Source organism: Hippoglossus hippoglossus, chromosome 14 (genome assembly GCF_009819705.1).
Source record: "Hippoglossus hippoglossus isolate fHipHip1 chromosome 14, fHipHip1.pri, whole genome shotgun sequence".
Taxonomy (NCBI): Eukaryota; Metazoa; Chordata; class Actinopteri; order Pleuronectiformes; family Pleuronectidae; genus Hippoglossus; species Hippoglossus hippoglossus.
In genome coordinates, this window is record NC_047164.1 from 18738876 (window position 1) to 18760232 (window position 21357).

The 21357-nt window shown below is 41.9% G+C and overlaps 3 protein-coding genes across 13 annotated transcripts; 2 read left to right on the forward strand and 1 right to left on the reverse strand.

Moving 5' to 3' along the window:
* Positions 1–9: 9 nt before the first annotated feature.
* On the forward strand, positions 10–10317 carry ubb (ubiquitin B). Of its 10 annotated transcripts, none has more exons than XM_034606039.1 (3): positions 10–20; positions 2545–4880; positions 9612–10317. In XM_034606039.1, exons 2-3 carry the CDS (start codon positions 2553–2555, stop codon positions 10251–10253), a joined length of 2970 nt encoding a protein of 989 aa, XP_034461930.1. In that variant the 5' UTR covers positions 10–20; positions 2545–2552; the 3' UTR covers positions 10254–10317. The 10 variants fall into 10 exon arrangements, with proteins under 10 accessions (XP_034461930.1, XP_034461932.1, XP_034461931.1 ...); XM_034606041.1 differs by lacking the exons at positions 10–20; positions 9612–10317 and adding exons at positions 1753–1905; positions 5054–5197 and having other exon boundaries at positions 2545–4825; XM_034606040.1 differs by lacking the exons at positions 10–20; positions 9612–10317 and adding exons at positions 1753–1905; positions 5013–5197 and having other exon boundaries at positions 2545–4784.
* A 1647-nt stretch (positions 10318–11964) lies between these two features.
* On the forward strand, positions 11965–17999 carry p2rx5 (purinergic receptor P2X, ligand-gated ion channel, 5). The gene is made up of 12 exons (XM_034606084.1): positions 11965–12174; positions 13721–13871; positions 14175–14246; positions 14338–14413; positions 14600–14684; positions 14879–14959; positions 15744–15885; positions 16179–16312; positions 16408–16501; positions 16584–16649; positions 17170–17258; positions 17356–17999. Exons 1-12 carry the CDS (start codon positions 12044–12046, stop codon positions 17606–17608), a joined length of 1374 nt encoding a protein of 457 aa, XP_034461975.1. The 5' UTR covers positions 11965–12043; the 3' UTR covers positions 17609–17999.
* A 982-nt stretch (positions 18000–18981) lies between these two features.
* Positions 18982–21028, reverse strand: emc6 (ER membrane protein complex subunit 6). Of its 2 annotated transcripts, none has more exons than XM_034606120.1 (2): positions 20832–21028; positions 18982–19779 (listed from the first exon to the last, which is right to left on the reverse strand). In XM_034606120.1, exon 2 carries the CDS (start codon positions 19746–19748, stop codon positions 19416–19418), a length of 333 nt encoding a protein of 110 aa, XP_034462011.1. In that variant the 5' UTR covers positions 19749–19779; positions 20832–21028; the 3' UTR covers positions 18982–19415. The 2 variants fall into 2 exon arrangements, with proteins under 2 accessions (XP_034462011.1, XP_034462010.1); XM_034606119.1 differs by having other exon boundaries at positions 18982–19782; positions 20832–21027.
* Between the last annotated feature and the right edge of the window lie 329 nt (positions 21029–21357).

Here is a 21357-nt window from a genome sequence, read left to right on the forward strand (position 1 = left end):
TGGAAGGGTGGAAAGGGAATGTTGTGACCCAAATGCATTAATTATTACTCTCCTGGCTGTATCATATCTGTGACCCAAAAATAGGAACCCACTAGGCCACAGACCCCAGCATGTGAGCTTTAATTTAGATTACAGTGCCACATATGTCTTTGATAGAGGTGGAAGATAAACATGGAAGAAACAGTGGTTAGCACTTGAAACTGCCAGGAATGAAGTAAGGCAGCCGCTGCCACTATCTTACTGGACTACATTTGTGTTATGTTGGTTCCCACAATATAGAGACTACTGAGCCAAATATCAGATGCTCAGATATGTACAATCAGTTGGGTCATTTTCTCTGGAACAAAAAAACCAACATCAAATGAAAATCCTTGTCTGACTGACTTTAAAGGTAAAATGTCCGGTTAATCAAAGCATCCTTAAATCAGTGTTTACCACGTGAGAATTTTCCAGTCAAACCTGGGGCATTGGCATCACGCCGTGCACAGTTGAACCCTTGAAGCATTTTCCAGTAACATCGACAATAAAATAGATGTAATAGTTCACCTTGCACTCCCACCTACTTTTCAGAAAGGTTGAAAATAAATCTGCAGCTAACATTACATCCTAATCTGCACTGTCAGAGTCATTCAGGTTAAACCATAACAATACCCCTATAAGGCTTTAAATAATCTTATCATGTCCTGTAAGGAAACAATGAGTGTTGAGAGCCCATCCACAGCTTTTACACTGCAGTTATAGTTATACGTGAACTATTCAAATCGATTTAGTGATACTATATAGCTACATGGGGAGGCCTCTTTAAGGAATAACAGTAGAACAGTAAAATCTACAAAATGTTGTCTCTCCGGGTGTCAAGTATCCCGTTTCACTCATAAATTCATGACCCATACAGATTATGGTCATGAGACTAGAGCTGCGCTTGCCAGATAATCAGCATCAGATAATTCCCCTTATTGAAATACATATTTCGCTGTGGTGTTCAGATTGGCAGTAGATCAAGAACATGTTCTTTATTTAGATGGTCTGTGCAATGGGAAACCTGGCGTTTGCAAGTACATGAAGTAAAGTGGGCATGGGGAGGCTAGTTAGCAGAGTGATCTTCCTCTATGGCCCAGATACTTTAGCCTGTTGTCACAACAGTTGGTAGCACGTTTACCAAACAGGTTTCCATGTGTTGACAGGCAGGTTTCATGGAGATCGACGGTATTCTTGTCTGCACATGTCCCTATTTAGTGCCAGTCACAATTAATAAGTGCCTGATAAGTTCTTAATAAAACAATGGCTTCTTTTTTTGTTTGTTTATTTTATGGGGGTGGGAAATGTATTGAACAAACTCCACGTGTGTGTAATACACAAGCCACACTGTCCTAACCTGGTGTTATACAAGGTTTTTGTGCGTATTTAGGTGATTTCCGAATGGGTCTGTGTTCCTATCAGAATCCTACAGGCATTACGTAGGATGCCTGTAGTTGCTGTGCGACCTGTCACACAGCAACCAATCACAGGTCAGACAAACAATCGTGCCATCCAATCACATGCTCGGGCAAAGTCCCTGTTGCTGCGTTTCTAGAACATTCTGGAGTGTGGCGAGATGTTACTCCGCCGCGGTGGATACATCAAAGATGTCGCTATAAAGCATTGCAGTCTAAATAGATATTCCCTTGTATAACCTTTATGCATTATTATGTATAAACTACATCGTTCAAATCAATTGTGTGTGTTCAAATAACACGCTCCGGAGCAGTGGGGACTATTTTTGAATGCGGATGGATATCAGTGAGTGACGTATGCAGCCTCCCCCATATATGTAACGTTGCAGTGAACTGCGGCAGTATCAGACTTTTAGTCGACGCAGACAGAGCCAGAGCTTCTACGCTTGAGACTAAAAACTACGTGGCGAACGTAAGTAGACATTTTGTATTTGTTCATGTTGAACTGTTGTTATACATACACGATAACATTAATGCCTTAGTCTGTTTGGCGACTTGTGGTGTTTTACAGCTTCGCTTAGGGAAGCGTCAACGGTTTCAAAATGTTGAATCCACATTCAAATCATGTCGTTTAGTGACATTACTTCAACATGCTGTTAACGAATATCACTGTTTGTACGATTATCGTCGATTTCGTCGAAGCTACACCACCGAGGGGAAAAGCTAATGCTAGCTACAGCAGTGACTCGACACTTCCAGTATCGTCCATTAGCGGGTGACGTTAGCTGAACAAAAGGAGAGTCAATAAGATCTCAAAATGGCGCTCGGACCGGAATGGCTGCTGCGCTGCCGATGGTCGGGAACTGTACACCGATTTTGTAAATCAACATTTTAAACTGAGTTGTTATTAATGACGTGGCTTATATTTTAACATGACCCTGTCGTACATTTAACAATAAGGAGGAAGATATTGCTGTTTTTTGTAAAGAGACAGGATATTCATTCACTTAAAGTGACAACTGTTTCTCTCTAGTTTATGTCCATATGTCTAATGTTAAATAAGATGTTAAGTCATTTTCTAACCCTGACACCCCCCCTCAATTCTACATAGGTTAAACCATGCAGATCTTTGTCAAGACCCTCACTGGCAAGACCATCACCCTCGAGGTTGAGCCTAGTGACACAATTGAAAATGTCAAAGCTAAGATCCAGGACAAGGAAGGCATTCCCCCAGATCAGCAGAGGCTGATCTTTGCTGGCAAGCAGCTGGAAGATGGCCGCACCCTCTCTGACTACAACATCCAGAAGGAGTCCACCCTCCATCTTGTCCTGCGGCTGAGGGGAGGTATGCAGATCTTCGTCAAGACCCTCACAGGCAAGACCATCACCCTGGAGGTTGAGCCCAGCGACACCATTGAAAATGTTAAAGCCAAGATCCAGGACAAGGAAGGCATTCCCCCAGATCAGCAGAGGCTGATCTTTGCTGGCAAGCAGCTGGAAGATGGCCGCACCCTCTCCGACTACAACATCCAGAAGGAGTCCACCCTCCATCTTGTCCTGCGGCTGAGGGGAGGTATGCAGATCTTCGTCAAGACCCTCACAGGCAAGACCATCACCCTGGAGGTTGAGCCCAGCGACACCATTGAAAATGTTAAGGCCAAGATCCAGGACAAGGAAGGTATTCCCCCAGACCAGCAGAGGCTGATCTTTGCTGGCAAGCAGCTGGAAGATGGCCGCACCCTCTCCGACTACAACATCCAGAAGGAGTCCACCCTCCATCTTGTCCTGCGTCTCAGGGGAGGCATGCAGATCTTCGTCAAGACCCTCACTGGCAAGACCATCACCCTGGAGGTTGAGCCCAGCGACACCATTGAAAATGTTAAGGCCAAGATCCAGGACAAGGAAGGTATTCCCCCAGACCAGCAGAGGCTGATCTTTGCTGGCAAGCAGCTGGAAGATGGCCGCACCCTCTCCGACTACAACATCCAGAAGGAGTCCACCCTCCATCTTGTCCTGCGTCTCAGGGGAGGCATGCAGATCTTCGTCAAGACCCTCACTGGCAAGACCATCACTCTTGAGGTTGAGCCCAGCGACACCATTGAAAATGTTAAGGCCAAGATCCAGGACAAGGAAGGTATTCCCCCAGATCAGCAGAGGCTGATCTTTGCTGGCAAGCAGCTGGAAGATGGCCGCACCCTCTCCGACTACAACATCCAGAAGGAGTCCACCCTCCATCTTGTCCTGCGTCTCAGGGGAGGCATGCAGATCTTCGTCAAGACCCTCACTGGCAAGACCATCACCTTGGAGGTTGAGCCCAGCGACACCATTGAAAATGTCAAGGCCAAGATCCAGGACAAGGAAGGTATTCCCCCAGATCAGCAGAGGCTGATCTTTGCTGGCAAGCAGCTGGAAGATGGCCGCACCCTCTCCGACTACAACATCCAGAAGGAGTCCACCCTCCATCTTGTCCTGCGTCTCAGGGGAGGCATGCAGATCTTCGTCAAGACCCTCACTGGCAAGACCATCACCCTGGAGGTTGAGCCCAGCGACACCATTGAAAATGTTAAGGCCAAGATCCAGGACAAGGAAGGTATTCCCCCAGATCAGCAGAGGCTGATCTTTGCTGGCAAGCAGCTGGAAGATGGCCGCACCCTCTCCGACTACAACATCCAGAAGGAGTCCACCCTCCATCTTGTCCTGCGTCTCAGGGGAGGCATGCAGATCTTCGTCAAGACCCTCACTGGCAAGACCATCACCTTGGAGGTTGAGCCCAGCGACACCATTGAAAATGTCAAGGCCAAGATCCAGGACAAGGAAGGTATTCCCCCAGATCAGCAGAGGCTGATCTTTGCTGGCAAGCAGCTGGAAGATGGCCGCACCCTCTCCGACTATAACATCCAGAAGGAGTCCACCCTCCATCTTGTCCTGCGTCTCAGGGGAGGCATGCAGATCTTCGTCAAGACCCTCACTGGCAAGACCATCACTCTTGAGGTTGAGCCCAGCGACACCATTGAAAATGTTAAGGCCAAGATCCAGGACAAGGAAGGTATTCCCCCAGATCAGCAGAGGCTGATCTTTGCTGGCAAGCAGCTGGAAGATGGCCGCACCCTCTCCGACTACAACATCCAGAAGGAGTCCACCCTCCATCTTGTCCTGCGTCTCAGGGGAGGCATGCAGATCTTCGTCAAGACCCTCACTGGCAAGACCATCACCTTGGAGGTTGAGCCCAGCGACACCATTGAAAATGTCAAGGCCAAGATCCAGGACAAGGAAGGTATTCCCCCAGATCAGCAGAGGCTGATCTTTGCTGGCAAGCAGCTGGAAGATGGCCGCACCCTCTCCGACTATAACATCCAGAAGGAGTCCACCCTCCATCTTGTCCTGCGTCTGAGGGGAGGTATGCAGATCTTCGTCAAGACCCTCACGGGCAAGACCATCACCCTGGAGGTTGAGCCCATCGACACCATTGAAAATGTTAAGGCCAAGATCCAGGACAAGGAAGGTATTCCCCCAGATCAGCAGAGGCTGATCTTTGCTGGCAAGCAGCTGGAAGATGGCCGCACCCTCTCCGACTATAACATCCAGAAGGAGTCCACCCTCCATCTTGTCCTGCGGCTGAGAGGCGGGCAGTAAACTGCACTAAAATTCCATGTTATTCACCATTGTTCTCGCCATATTTGTTCATGTATGACATGCTCTACATGCTGTTAAACATTTTAACCTTTACATGACCAAAATGACAATTAATAAAGGGTTAAACTTAACTTCCTGGTGTTCTTTCTTGATGAAAATCCCATTTTATATTGATGGTAAAGTCTACACAATATTAAAGAACTAGTAATGGTAATGTTGACATCTTAAGCTAATATGTCAAAATCATACAAGGAGAAGTGTAAAGTCTTAAGTGTATTAAGTTTTCAAGGTTAATCTTGAATAAATTACCAATTACATGAATGTGTTAAGGTTTGGGAGTAGGCCCATATCAGTTTTTCATGCATTTTAAACTTATTAGTCGTTGTTTTGTGACACTAATGTAAAGCAGTTCTTTAACTTCTAATCTTGTTTTCATTCAAACTAAAGGCATACAACAGCAATATTATTGGAGGACATGTTCCTGCTCAGTATGCTTAAGTATGGAAATCTATTAAGTTGTGTCTTCTCTGGTTCATTCAAAAGACAAGATGTAGAAATAACATTAAAGTAACTTTTTTTTTTTTTTAGGAACTTCAGGAGTTTTCATATCTAGCTGCATAAAGTACATAGTCCAAATAATTAAAAGCTGTCCCAAGGCAGTAGGTAAGGGTATGTTAGGCATATATTCATTCTTTTATATATATCTATAACTATATACATAGAAGTAAGCATGATTCTTCTTGACCCATAATGTACATCACAATGTTGCATTATTTATTACATTGAGTCATCCAGAGATATTCTACAAGCCTGTTCACAAAGCAGTGCTGCTGTAAGTGGGTGCAGTGGAGCACAGAGGGTTGATACATAGAACTCCTGAGTACGGAACAGCCGAAATGGTTGAGGACTTTTTTTACATCAGGGTGTGGCGCCATCTAGTGATGACCACGCGATGTTGTCTCGTAAGCGTTTTTACCCTGAGGGAGAACATTTTGTATCACTAGAAAGGACAAAGAGTCCACCATGTTCATATCACACTTCTGTACAAGCACTGTACTGCAGTGGTTATGTCCTGGTGGCAGCCAGAAAGGAACATGATGTCCTTCCAAGTAAGCCTAGGTAGTCATAAAGGTAATATGCTTTATTCAAAGCATAAAAAAACACATATATATTATACATCCATAAATATAAATAAGCTATGGAATGTAAATGACCAGATTTATATAATTACTTGGTATTTCTCTTTTATATGACTTTGCCCCTGACGTCCACTATACATCAGAGTGAAATATACTTTTTCTCCACTATACATTTATTTGACAATTATAGTTACTTCATAGATAAAGGTTTTGCATACAAACCTATGATAACCTTAAATATACAGTAAATATACACGATTAAAGATTAAACATGTAGTTCTCACCCTTTTTGGCTTGTGATCCTTAACATAAAAGTGTTCTTGTAATGTGACAGCTGTCTGAATTAACAATTCCACCAAAGATCTATTTCCCCTTCAAATCTCTAAAATAGATACATTTCAACAACTGGTTTTAGGACCTGAAGGGTTAAATGATCCCATGTTTTACATTAAATTAAAAGATTAGAAAACAGAAAACATATTTGTGCAGCAAAACTTAGTCTTCCTTTTTTCCCCCACACCATTATTTATCTCATGACCCCATCATATTTATTGTGTGACCTTATATAAAACGCCCTACCCCTAGATTGAGAACCACTGGACTTAGCTGTAAAACTGAATAAATCAGTTGATGCTAGATTCACTTAAAATAGTAAATTGCTTCTTATGCACTGATGCATCAACGTCAACAATCTAATTACATCACATATGATTATGTAATAGTCACAATGGCTATTTTTCTTTTCTTTTTTATCCTTTATGAACATTAGGCTGATAATACATCTGCATTTTTTATTTAAGTTCGATTTTTAATGTAATTAAAGGCCCTTGTTGCTTTTAACCCCACTGATGTGAATCCACATGAAAGGCGAAGTTTAGGGACAGCACTGTAGGAATGCAGTGTGGATTATAGAGCACACCAGGGTTGTGCTGTGGTATTTACCATCTAATCCAAAAATAAACTGGCTCAACGCTGTTATGTGGATAATCTGGTGTCATCTGTTTATTCTGCCAACGGCATTTATCTCATAGTCTCATAGAACTGCTGACTCTACAATCTGCTGTTAGTTTGTGCACAAAGATCAGGAAAGGGTAAGAGGAAGAGTTCATGAAACACACTCATTACATTTTGAAAATAAACTGTATCATATACTATCAGAGTGGCTGTACTCTAAAAACCAAAAATATATATTAGCTACTTGACTTGTTCAGCCAGTTCCTCTCAAACAATTTTTTTAAACAAAGTAATTAAGCAGGTGTAACTAGTCCAACCAGTCTTGTGTTAAACAAACAGATTAACTGCTTGGTTTTCTTGTTTTTATTTATCATGTCTTACTCATTATGGGAGTATATATTATTTCTATGGACTTCCTGGTTGATACAATTAGAAGAAGAATAATTATTTGATGAACACTTCACTTGATGGCAGACACATTTCTCAAAATTTCCACATGACTCATTCACATGTGACTCATGATGGTAACATGACTGCAGGTTAGTCATGCAGTTGTAGACACTAATTACTGGGAGCACTGAGTTTTGTTTATTGGATTTGAAATATACTTAGACACTCCATATTTTCCTTTCACGTATGTAAGTTACCTCATTGGGAAAATATTAATAAATTAATAATTATTAGTCAACTATTAGGCAAACTGCCCTGATATTCTTACCTCCATGCACTCCGATCACTTTAATCATTCAGTATTTATCTATGTTCTTACAATCAGTTTCCAAAGCCATTATCCTGTTCACCGTCCTTTTACATTTATATACACTTCTCTTACTTTATAATTTTAGTATACTTCACAAATATGTAATTGTCCGTGGACATTGCACTGATGTCAGCGTTGCTTTTCTTTCTTGCTTTTACTCGTGTTTTGACAAGCTCCATGTGCCTTAGAATTGCGTTCTGGCGACAATTAAAGTTGTTTTGAATTGAATTGAACTGGATTCTGGTGTGTCTAGTTTCCTGTGTATAAATTCACAAAATGTGCCACACTTCAAACAACTAAACTCCTTGTATGACAGAGTAGCCTTTGAGAATACATGGTGGCACTGGTTGTCAACAAAACATGATAAAGAGACTGGACAGACAGATTAGGAGGGCCAGCCCGGTCCTGGGATGCCCCCTTGACCCACTGTACAACCAGCTCTGCTCCCAGTAGAACTACACGCACACATTATGGGCTGCACTTTCACTCTGGTTTAACTCTCTCAACTGTGCAATATTTATTCTGTCTGTGCAATACAATGGTTCATGTGCAATCCATTCACTGTTCATATTCTCACACTGCACATACTTTTCTTGTTTTTACACTATATAAATCAGTTTATATTCCAATCATAATGTTTTTATATTTCCTTACACTTAAGTACTATTATCCTTACACTTAGGTATTGCATGTTACTTATTATTACTTACTGATGGCTATTTATGTCTCTTGCTGCTGTAATATTGCAAATTTGAAGATAATTTTTATCTTAAAAAGGAGAAAAAAAGACGACAAGGCGGCACTATTTTGAGTCGCGGATGGACACAGGTTGATGACGTGTCTCCTGTATAAATGGACCTGTCCCCCTGGCAACTGCATTCACGGGAGCTGTTGTGACCGAAGAGAGGCTGAACACACCGAAAGGGACTGTAAGTGCAACCATCTGCCTCTGAAAATGTCAATACTATGTCAACACTATATATTAATATTCATTTCTTATTAGCAGTGACATCTTAGTTGATTTGTTCTTTTACCAGTTCACAGCCTCCATTGCTCTTGTCTGTGGTCTGTGGTCTGTGGAGCAGCTAAACCAAAATGACGCCTCTCAAACAAACAACATACGTAACCTACGTGATCTATGTTTTATGGTTCATGTAATTCGTCCTAAACTTGCGCAAGCACGTGAGAGACACGTAGGAGTAGTTACAGGTAGCAACGGTACATTTCTAGCTGTGTCCTCCATTAGCGGGTAACGTTAGCCGAACAAACGAAAGCAAACAACAATAGCTTATTTTAAAATGGCGCTGGTGCTCGAATCACCGGTTCCTACCAGTATGTTCATGTCATACAGCAGCTCTTAGCTAACTGTCACTGCTCATAACAGCAGGTTGAATGTGTATAACGTTTAATATGATTCAACAATTGTTCTATATCTCTTGTCACAAATCCTGTAAAGGGACATATAATAAACTGTAGATGTAAGATCTATTTAAAATGATTGAGGCTGTGTTTCATGGCAGACAGGTCACATATCTGTGACCCCTTTTGGTTGTCCTGTCAGACATACAATGTGTTTTCATTCCTGTGTTTCCTTTTAGATTAAAAGGCCTTAAATAGTGTCTTTATATTTTCTCAGGTGCAAACATGCAGATCTTTGTGAAGACCCTCACGGGCAAGACCATCACCCTCGAGGTTGAGCCCAGCGACACCATTGAAAATGTCAAGGCCAAGATCCAGGACAAGGAAGGCATTCCCCCAGATCAGCAGAGGCTGATCTTTGCTGGCAAGCAGCTGGAAGATGGCCGCACCCTCTCCGACTATAACATCCAGAAGGAGTCCACCCTCCATCTTGTCCTGCGTCTGAGGGGAGGTATGCAGATCTTCGTCAAGACCCTCACTGGCAAGACCATCACCCTGGAGGTTGAGCCCAGCGACACCATTGAAAATGTCAAGGCCAAGATCCAGGACAAGGAAGGCATTCCCCCAGATCAGCAGAGGCTGATCTTTGCTGGCAAGCAGCTGGAAGATGGCCGCACCCTCTCTGACTACAACATCCAGAAGGAGTCCACCCTCCATCTTGTCCTGCGTCTGAGGGGAGGTATGCAGATCTTCGTCAAGACCCTCACTGGCAAGACCATCACCCTGGAGGTTGAGCCCAGCGACACCATTGAAAATGTTAAGGCCAAGATCCAGGACAAGGAAGGCATTCCCCCAGATCAGCAGAGGCTGATCTTTGCTGGCAAGCAGCTGGAAGATGGCCGCACCCTCTCCGACTACAACATCCAGAAGGAGTCCACCCTCCATCTTGTCTTGCGTCTGAGGGGTGGTCAATAAATTATCCCTAGATATTACTTGATTAACATGACAACCTGACCAAATAAAAGATGAGATTGAATTATATTGTGGTTTTATTTATCTAGTACATTCAGGCGTCTGCACACTAACAATTTAGCTATCAAACATAAACCAGCACTAAAAACAAATTTACAGTTATGTTTGAAATTACTCTATTTGTTTCTGAAGTATCATTTATTTCCTACACAATTAACAAGCAACCCAAGATTTTACAATAAACAGAATAATGCCAGTTGGTTATTTATGAAAATTCAGTGGATGTGACTGCATCGTACAGGCTTCTTCAAAAGATAATAAAGTACAGGAGCGTAGGATAAGGTCAGGTGTGTTTTTCTGAATAGTTTATTTTTAATTTGTTCATAGCAGCAGGTAGTTAAGGAATCTGGATCATTTATATTTGTAAAATCAGGAACTGTCGTAACAAGTCCTGTTACTGGGTTTAATCACTATAATCAGAGACTATGTAACGAAGTGTGATGTAGCACATGGAACCACTAGAGGTCACCCTCCATAAAGCTACAGTTTCTGTTCTTCCTGTACCATTGCACAGATACTGAATGTGGTTTAAAGGGAGTGCCCTCTCGTTGCCTGATCTGCACTGAAATCCCAGTTTCTCACACACGTGTAAACAACACCAAGCCTGACCTTACATTTTTGCACACATATAGAACAAGATGGGTTTATGGTAGGCTATGGATTAGTCTCATGACTGTCAAACAGCTCCCCTTTAAAACTGGTATTCTGGTTATTCGTGTTGAAACTGATGATGATTTTACATTTAAAAGGCTGTTGAGTGCAGTAGTTCAATACACTAAGAGTAAAGTGAAGGTGGTTTGAAAAATAAAGCCATGAAGAGTTTATTTATCAGTTAACTTCACACAATCTACAGTCACTCTAACAAACTAAATCAATTCAATATTTGGTATGACCCCCTTTTTCAAACAGCACCAGTTCAGTACAGTTGCCGTTTTGCAAGGCACTCGGCAGATCAATAGAACTATCAGTGGACCAGTAGTACCAGTTCTATGGATTAAGTCTGCATAAAAAAAGCATTGAAAAATCGACAAAAAAGAGACGAGTATATAAAACAACAGAAAAGCAATCAGGAGAGCATATATCTCCTAAAAGGCCAAACAGTCCCTTTGAATTAAATCAAGCTGCTCCAAATATCAGGCACCAACATGTATATCATTTACCTAAATGTGCTTGATTTATTTCATTATGATCCACAAATTGTTTCCTGGGAAAACGGAAAAATTATTCCTGGATCTGCACGAAATAAAAATGAAAACTGTCACTTGAGCTTGCATTATGGGACAATATTGCCGGATGCCTCCCCATCACTGTCTGTCCACCATGATCAGAACACCTAAGTACAACACAGAGACGAACTAATGTACTGGTGTGCATGTCCCTCTCAACTACTTACCTCTTTTGCACGGCCCTGCTTGTAGTCTACAAACATGTTGTGTTTCCCCAGTGACAGATTCCTGCAGTTACCATATTAGAGTAGTAGGACATGTGTATATGTTATAATTAGAGCCACTATACAATAGAAATACAGCAGAGAGATTTATCATTAAACCTGATACGTCACAAAGTTTTGTGAGATGTAATGTAACTATTGACGTGTGACGTGTGCACTGTGTTGATCCCTCTGCCCCTCTCTCACTTGGTGTGCCTGCAGCCTGACAAGTGAAAGGTCTGCATATATCAGCTGGAGCCTGGGAGCCTGTGTCAGTGTGTGCAGGCAGTGCAGGGGGGAAGGAATGGCAGGCTGGGGGATCTTCTTCCTCTCTCTGCTCAACTACAAGACAGAGAAATATGTCATCGCAGAGAACAGGAGGATTGGAATATTGTTTCGTCTCTATCAGCTGGCCGTACTGGGATACATAATAGGGTGAGGAGCAATATGCATGTCCCGGCTTTTTAATAACATGGACGGCATTAAGTAACCTTTTACAGAGTGATTCACAAGTTAAAAATAGTTGAGCTGGTCAAAAAAAGGGTTTTGGATTTTAAAGAGGCAGCGTCACTTTGTTTTCAGATCTGGAAAAAGTGTTTTCTCTTTTGAAATTAGGTAAGATTGTGTTGGTAAATTATCTAATGGGTCAGACTACTATGGACGGAGTGGGTTATGTTACCTCACCGTTCACTGTGTTATGTCACATGCATGTAAGAGACATGATGAAAAGCAGGTGACAGGTGATTACAGCGATAAACAACAATCTATGACACATTTATCTTACCATTACGTTCAATTACTTTTTTTTTCTAATTATATATAGTGTAAAATCTGATCTCAGTATTAAATTTGACTTTGACTTCATTATAAACCTAATGATTCTGTATGGTAAATTTCACATCCATAAATATAGAACAGCAAACAATAAACCTGATTTCACTGGACTTTTCTTACGTGAATTCAAAGAATATAGCAAGACTTCATAGACACAAAAAAAGTAACAGAACTGTCCAAATTTACAGTGACATTTTAAATGAACAATAAGAAACAGTCCCCCCCCCCCCCTTTCTTTTCTTTGCTCTCCTTTATATTTATGTCAAACATCATTTTTTGCATGTCCTGTCACTTTAACTGTTCATTTTCTGTTTTGAGCGCATATCTGCAGTGTTTGTACAACATTGTACAATTCTGTGAAGTTGCAAAAAGAGCTGAGCAGGTGACAGGTACAACTGGTTTAAGCTCACTTGTTTAGAGGGATAAGTTGTGCTACGTGTAGTGGTAAAGGCAGCAGTGTGTCTGCTGCAGGCTGGTTGTGAAAATCACAGGCATGTGCTGCAGCTCATGTTCACATGCACTGGTTTTCATTTCTGTCTCACTCCTGAGACCTTTGGTGTTTTTAATTCTACTCATTTGCGGCTGCAGTCTCGTCCTGTGTGTGAACATTACACACTGGTTCCAACATTATTGTTATGAAGCAGTGGTAGATCAAGGATTCTTGCAGGGACCATAAAGGGCCCACAATTATATGTCAAACATCCATGAACAATTACGTATTCAGTAAGATGCACATTTAAGTCATTCCTTGTTTACTGTTAGCTCTATAGCTTTGAGCAAAGGCCCATATCAGTAAATATACTTTGAAAATGTTATGTAAGAATTGTTATGTTTATTGTTGGTATATACTAGAAGAATAGTATAACATGTCCTGTTATAAAATAATTATAGTTCCAGCGGTGCTGTATAAAATATCCTGCCATGTAGTCTATGATACCTATTAGCATTACTCATGCTGGTGAACACACCTACAGACAGTGTGTGGTGTCAGCCCAGATTACATGCTGCTCAACAAGGCATCATATTTTGATATCGCATATGTTTCATTGACATTAAAAAAAACTATATCTACAAACATAATAATTGATTTTGGATGTATTCGGCACTTATGACATTATGCAGTCTAAAGTTTCCATGTAAACCTCAGGTGGGTGTTTGTGGTGAGGAAGGGCTACCAGGAGAGGGAGGAGGCCATCCAGACGTCAGTCATCACCAAGCTGAAAGGTGTCACACTGACCAACAGCTCAGAGTCTGGGCTCCACCTCTGGAGCGCTGAGGATTACGTCATACCCCCAAATGTGAGTCCGCTGTATCATCATCTTATCTTTCAGTCTATCTATATGCATCTTCCACATAAACATAAAAACAAAACCACCCCATGAGTTTAAAAAAGGCCATCCCACCTCGCAGGGTGTGTATTGATGTCAGAGCGTTCCCTAATTACGCTCCTGTCGAGAGAGATTATGAGTACGTTGAGTGTCAGCATTAGCCTCAGCACCCAACTAAACAGATTTAAGAATATTGAACTTCCCGGGGAGTGTAATTAGTTTAACCTTTTGCTTGTCGAACTCATTGTCTTGACCTGAATTTTCCTTTTTTAGGGCGAGCAGGTGTTCTTCATAGTAACAAATTACATAGAGACGCCCAATCAGAGACTGGGCTTCTGTGCTGAGGTGAGGACACCGAAATCCTAATGTCTGACTTATTATAAATCACACTGTTACAGATGTTTTCACATCCAGCAGCTTTTATTGTTCCTCACAGAGTTACAAGGTGTCAAATGGACGATGTCTCAGTGATGATGACTGCGCCGAAGGGGAGGCTGTAACAGCTGGCCATGGTGAGGACCTCACATCCATGTTTTCAGCTCAGTTACAGGTTTACATTTTCCAGATACATGCAAACTTTTCATTGCTCATTTATAAGTTTTTGTATTTACACACATCTAATCATAGAAAATACACATATACCGACAGTACTCTGTAACAAACTTCTGCCAGCCAAGAATCTGTTCTTCCTCTGTTAGGGATCAAGACCGGCCTGTGCATAAACAGCACCGGGACCTGTGAGATTCACGCCTGGTGTCCGGTCGAATACACCAAGCGTCCCGCGTGAGAATCCCTCCTCTGTTGCAGAACTTTAGAAATTAATCCATTTTGTGCTGTGGCATTCACACAGGCTGTGACCCCTACCCCCACCCCCCCACACACAGATATTTCACAGCTTCTATTTATTACCAATACAGCCTGTCAGCTCCAGTTCTTTTTTCCCCTCTCACACAGCCGCCTGTCTCTTTCATTCGCAGAGAGCCTTTACTGAGCGAGGCAGAAAACTTCACCATCTACATCAAGAATTTCATCCGCTTCCCAAAGTTTGAATTCTCCAAGTAAGTGGCGCTGACTGCCAGTGTGTACGGACTCAAGACATCATAACACAGATGAGTGAGAGAGCTGAGGGATATACGTTCCAGCGGCTGCTTTAAATAACTTTAGGGTGCAGAGAGCCTTCTATTTATACCGGCCTGTGCATTGCACTCGGTGAGACAGTGAAACAGTCATCTGAGATGTCCTTGACAGCAGGCCTGGTTCTGGACAGGTGTCAGATCAGATGGGGCTAGCCCACTGAGCTCTTCTGCCCTCTGTCACCCCCCCGCCCCTGCTCTTTTCTGTTCCACTCCTGCTAGAAAGCATCGAGATGCCACAAGCCACACTTGATTCATCAGTCAGGACCTTATTCCAATTACACACTCATCTCTCTTGTGTTTCCTTACTGATCTTGATGTGCTGAGGCCTAATGGGGTTTGTCAGGTAATAGAAATCCCTCTTAATCGGTGCTACTTGAAATGGCTGGCAACATGACTCGTCCTCTTATGTGGCACACGCGGTTTCACTCTGTTCTTATAGCCAGTAGGTGTAAAGATGTGGTTTGAATCCTGCATGCCTTCAGTCAGAGAGTGTGTTGAGTCGGAGTGAGGGCTTTGTAAGGCTGAGGGGAAATGAAAACCACTACGACTCTTACTTGGCATGGTCAGCTGTCTCTTGCAGTCTGACAACTTTACCTTTGGTGATTTTCATCTTTTAACTTCACCGGATGAAGGGGATATGAAAAATGGCCCTTTCAATCTGGATGGATAACCTTAAAGATACACATTTCTTGTCTTCACCTTTTAGGTCTAACGTCCTTGAAACCTCTGATGATAGCTACCTGAAAAGATGCTCCTACGACAGAGAGAATCATCATTACTGCCCTATCTTCCGCCTTGGAGATATGGTCAGCTGGACTGGACACGACTTCCAGGACATGGCTGTGAAGGTACAAACTAAAACAATGTGCCAGTTCAGACGGACATTCTGCTTCCGCACTGCTAAGTTCATTTGTTTCTGTATAGCTGGGTATTAACAAACTATAGAAGGGCCCTCAGTAGAGCACATACCTCCACCGAGGCCCATTAGTCCCTTGAAATCCAATGAAGCTGCACCAAGTTACACACACTGAAAATGCACAGTATTAAAGAAATGTTTAAAATGTTTTCACACTTATTATTATTATTATCGTAGTAGCCTATTTGTATTATCGTTATATACAGTATGTACTTGGGTCCATAGGGTGGGTCTGTTGGTATCCTCATCGAGTGGAACTGTGACCTGGATAAGGACTCCTCACGGTGTAATCCACATTACAGCTTCACTCGTTTGGACATGAACTTGAACAACTCAGTCACATCAGGATACAACTTCAGGTGCGTCCTCTCAGGCATGAAACAAGAAATTTGTCTAACCTGTGTCCTTTTCATCTCATGCACTTAAAGTCCACTGATTTGTTTCTCCCCTGCAGATATGCCAGGTATTACAAGGATCAAAATGGTGAAACCTATCGCACTTTGTATAAAGTGTATGGAATTCGCTTCGACATAATGATCAACGGCCAGGTACAGCAGAAATATTAGACGTTTTTTCCCCCAACATGATTCCTGTAGCCACCTGCAGTGAATGTCTGTTATTGTTGTACAGGCTGGAAAATTCAACATCGTTCCCACAATAATTGCCATTGGTTCTGGTATTGCCCTGCTGGGTGCTGTGAGTATTCTATGGTGATGTGCATGTGGGTAATTGATATGTAATTCTAGTATTAAGTTTGGAAAAAAAAAAAATCATGTTACTGTGCAACAAGCAGTGGCGGAGCTGGGATCTATAGGGGGCCATTAAGGGGCCAAGATTTACACAGAGGGGCCAATTATACATCCAACATCATTTCACAATTCCTGTTTCAGCTGGTTTCCAATTTAGGGGCTGCATCCTTTGAAGGCTACATTGGAAGGCTCCTCCTTGTCGACTGACAAATGCGTCCTTTTATCCACAAGAAACAAAGGCTCCAACGGGTGGATCCGTACTGGCCCAGCGTATCCCAGGAGTCATTGCGCTTCGGTGACAAACCATTTTTCAGAGAGATAATGGTGCAGGGAGGTGCAGAGATGTAGAATTGAGATCCAGTGCCCCCCTGGTGCCACCCCTGGATTCTCCTCTGAAAGTGATGGATGACCATCAGTAACAGAGAAAATGACCTTCAGCTACTCACTGATATGTTTTTTTCTTTCAGGGAGCCTTTGCCTGTGATATGATTCTACTCTACATGATGAACACGAGCTCCTTCTACCGAGAGAGAAAGTTTGAAATCATCAACTTCAAGTATGATTTTAACTCTTTCACACATTCCAATCAATCGTTATCCAAAACTGGTATCATGCCATTTGTTGGCACATCTTTCCCACACTCTGTGTAACAGGAAGGACCGGACCAAAAACAAGGACGGAAAGGCTGGACACCGGGCGAGGAGAGCCAGGAAGCCAGGGGCAGAGAAAGGCGTCGGCAACTCTAACAAAGAGGAGGAAACTGAAGCCAGTAAGGAATCTTCTCCCACAGCAGAGGAAAAACGGGGTCCCACCATTCCACGCAACACAGGACAAAGATACACCTCCGCTCTCCCTACCCAAGTTTCAGAGCAGAAGAACCACATCACGTTCTCGTCACACAGTTAAGGTTATAAGACAGAGCTAGACCACTCGATCACAGTGGCCCCAGTTATGTTGCAGGAGGTGGAACCAAAACGTCAAATGGATTGTCCATTTCTTATCTGCTGGTATGACTGTTGCCATTTCAACCAGCTTGAGAGATGCTTGCATTGACTGAAAATGTGTTAGTCCAGGGAAATGTTGATGTGCTGCACTGGTTAGTGGGCCAGGACTCTGATGTCATACAAACAAGAGGGTGGTTTTAAGTTAATGGGTCAGGAACCATGAGATTACAACAGGTCCATTAATAAGAAGTACTGTGATAATGATGATTCATTCATCAAAGACTTTTAGTGAATTGCCAAATATGTGTCAGTTGGTGTTTCAGTTACTATTAATTGTTATAAATTCTCTTTCAAATTTTTTTGGATGGTTGGGAATCTATTTAGACTAATTTGGCCTCATTTCCTGTGTGTGTTGTATTCTGGGCCTAAGTTTTGACCTTTGTTATTTTATGGACATTATAAAAATTACACAAAAAATATTAGATGTGATACATCAGTCCTCGGACATCTTCTAAATTCAGTGTTACAGAAAAGATCATGAAAGAACAGATTGAAGAGAATGTATTTTTAGTGCACTCAATGTAAGAAAATGTGAACTGTCTTAATTACTGTTCAGCTGAAGGCATCATGTACCTGTGGTGTGACAGACATGTGAACACTAGTTTAACACCGCTGTGTTGTGTTTCCTATTCTATGGTTCTGACATGGATATCTACCATGCAATTGTTACAACACACTCGTATTGATATTTATTCACGTAGGACACTGTGGAATGCAGTCTGTCATGTGCCGTCAGTCTTCTTTGAGTCGTCAGGTTCACTGGAGATGTGCGGCCTGATTGACGTTGAAGTGCAGTGAATTCTTTTCCTGTTTTGTTCCTGTGTCTTTTTATTGAATGTTCTTCATTGTTGAAAACAAATGTATTTGTCATGTTGATTTCATTTAAGCATGTGACACTGCCTTACAGACAAAATAATGACACTCAGTAGAGCACATATCACCGCCAAGACCCAACAGTCCCTTTAAATCCAGTCAAGCTGCACCAAATTTCACACATCGTGACAGTTGAGTCAATATACAATGTTTTCTCCCAACGAGAGCCATGAAATCTTCCTTGGAAAACTGAAAATATCTACAAACGCCCTATCTCACTATGTTATGAACAGTTAAATAACATTCCTAGAGCCACATTAAAATGTAACGGGTTCTTTGATTTTGTGGAAACCATTTTAGTAGTTTTGTGTAATCTTGCAACAAACAAAACAAATAAACAAACAAACAAAAGGACAATAGTGAAAACATAACTCTTGGCAGAGGTAATAATGTATGCAAACAAATTGTACAGAGGTATTTATTAAAATCATAAATCACATCTATAATCAGACCATAGTCTTGTACATGAAACGTGATGCCACACCTTGTTAAAGTGGTTATGATTTAATATAATTATGATTTTATCTATGTTACACCACAACTTACATTATAACAACTGTGGCTTATTCTGGTAGGGATGATTCTGTGCACAGAGCAGAATTACAGGTTAAATAAATTCACAGTCATAGGTTAGTGTGGAGCAGGATGAAAAGGGGAACTGTTTATTCTGTATTTGGTAATTATTGACACATTGTCTAGTATATTAATGGTACATAATGGAAAAATCCAAAGTCCTTCACTAATGGCTTATCTACAAACAGCAGGGCAGACAATTTATGACTGGTTTACATAGGATTAGATAGAAATCATTCAGGGGATATTTGTGGGGGATCATTTCAGTACACATGCACCATTCCATAAAGGAAAGTCCAGAACAGGACGTAGGTGAATAGACCTCCGACGAGGCCTCCAGTGAAGAGCAGCCGCCGCGATTTGAAGCACTTGTTCCACCGCCGTCCGGCCTTCAGGATGAGCAGCAGAGAGAGGAGAATTGCGGAGAGGAAATAAAAAATGAAGCCGTACAGTCCGGACAGTCCCAGGATGCCAGCTGTTGCTCCGGACAGAGCAGATACAGAGGTGCGGCAGTAGTCCAGCACGGCGGCATTGCCCCTCACGGCCACTTCACTGATGAACTGTGGTCCCTCACGCTTGGCTACTACTCCTGCCATGTTTGCTCAAGTCTGCTATCAATGCAGGCTGCTGCTGTAACAGGAGAGATTCAGACATGTTTACAGTGCAAATACTAAATATTGTGCAGGTTTGACACACTTGTGTTCTTTCATTTTATGTTGTTGATGTCTTAATTATATTTTTCAAACATATGGAGAGCAGTTTTAGAAAAAAACCTGTAAGATAAAAAACTCAGGAGCCTAAATCTAATTTCATGCTTAGAACATTTATCGTGATCATTTTTTATATTGACTGATATGAAAATTTAAATCTTGATATAATTTTTGCACATATTGCATAATTGACCAGAAGTACAACTTCAACTACATGAAAATGCTGCTTGCACACGACTGTATCCATAATATTAATAATTGCAATGGCACAACAAAAGGGGCACTATATATTTATTTCAATAAGATTTTAAATGCATGTATTTTTACTTGTGATGGAGCATGTGGTATTAATACTTGTTTATCAAAACTGATCTTGATGCTTATTCCAGTACTGCTAAAAGCAAACCTTTCTACATTAGAAATGCTGATATCCATGGTTGCATACTGACAAAACTTAGTTTTATAGTTTCAAAATAGGGTGATAAAATAATTCAAACCCAAGAATTCTGTGTATTTTTGCCTTATTGGTTAGTACCAAATTACTTCTGGAAATAATGAATGAATGAAAATAGGGACATTAATTGTGATAATTAAGGATAGACTGTTGTGAAAACTGTCGGCCGTATTGCTCAGTTCTGATTAAATCCCTGGAATATGGATGAAGAGAGAAAACAGAGGTGTCATTCTGCATTGGTCGGGTGTTAGCTTAGTGACTAACTACAATGAAGCTACCTGGCTAACCAATACATCTAGAACCTAGCAGCGGTAACACACGTAGACACCTGACACACATACAAACACAAAGCCTCAGTATAACATTGAACACAACAGTGCGCGGCCCTGGATGGTTTCACTGCACATTAACCTGATGAAGTGCAGCATTAATGTCGGCGCTGACGCTAACATGCTAGCACCGTTAGTTAGCCCCGCGGCTAGCTCGGCTGACAGCGAGTGATGACAGCTTCTCACCGGAGATAAACGCAGGGAAATGTCGGCTCCTCGCAGCGGGATCACAAACTCATGCTCCGTGTGATCTGCTTCACAAACTGTCCGGTCACTTCTCCGGGTGGAATCAGCCTCTGGGGTGCAGCAGCAGCACTTCACTCTCACTGGGACGACACTTCTCGATCACCGTCGGCCATGTTCCTCAGCGGTGCATTGTGGGAGCTGGGTAACCATCAGACAGGAGGCTAACGATGTGGTGCGTTTCCATGCACGGCAAAGCGTAGGAAACTCCACACCTATAAGAGCGACATGCCACTTTAATTAGTCTTTGTAAACGTGTCATGCTCTTGAGACACCACGTTGCACCTCACAGGTAAATTATTTTCACATCTTTACCATATAAACAATAAAAATGAAAATAATGTTTCCCAACACCTCGATTCAAATTAAAGATAAACACGTTTCATGATTTGCATTCAAAGATAATTCCGGTGACTATTATAAGTAAGTTGTCAAAAGGCACAAAGGCCTATTTTCAGTGTTTATATCC

Coding starts and splice junctions, on each gene's coding strand:
- ubb (XM_034606047.1), top strand. CDS start 2,553: ATGCAGATCTTTGTCAAGACCCTCACTGGCAAGACCATCACCCTCGAG. Junction 5,060..9,562: donor GTCCTGCGGCTGAGAGGCGG/GCAGTAAACTGC, acceptor CTCAGGTGCAAA/CATGCAGATCTTTGTGAAGA.
- p2rx5 (XM_034606084.1), top strand. CDS start 12,044: ATGGCAGGCTGGGGGATCTTCTTCCTCTCTCTGCTCAACTACAAGACA. Junction 14,247..14,337: donor GACTGGGCTTCTGTGCTGAG/GTGAGGACACCG, acceptor TGTTCCTCACAG/AGTTACAAGGTGTCAAATGG. Junction 14,414..14,599: donor GGCTGTAACAGCTGGCCATG/GTGAGGACCTCA, acceptor TTCCTCTGTTAG/GGATCAAGACCGGCCTGTGC.
- emc6 (XM_034606120.1), bottom strand. CDS start 19,748: ATGGCAGGAGTAGTAGCCAAGCGTGAGGGACCACAGTTCATCAGTGAA.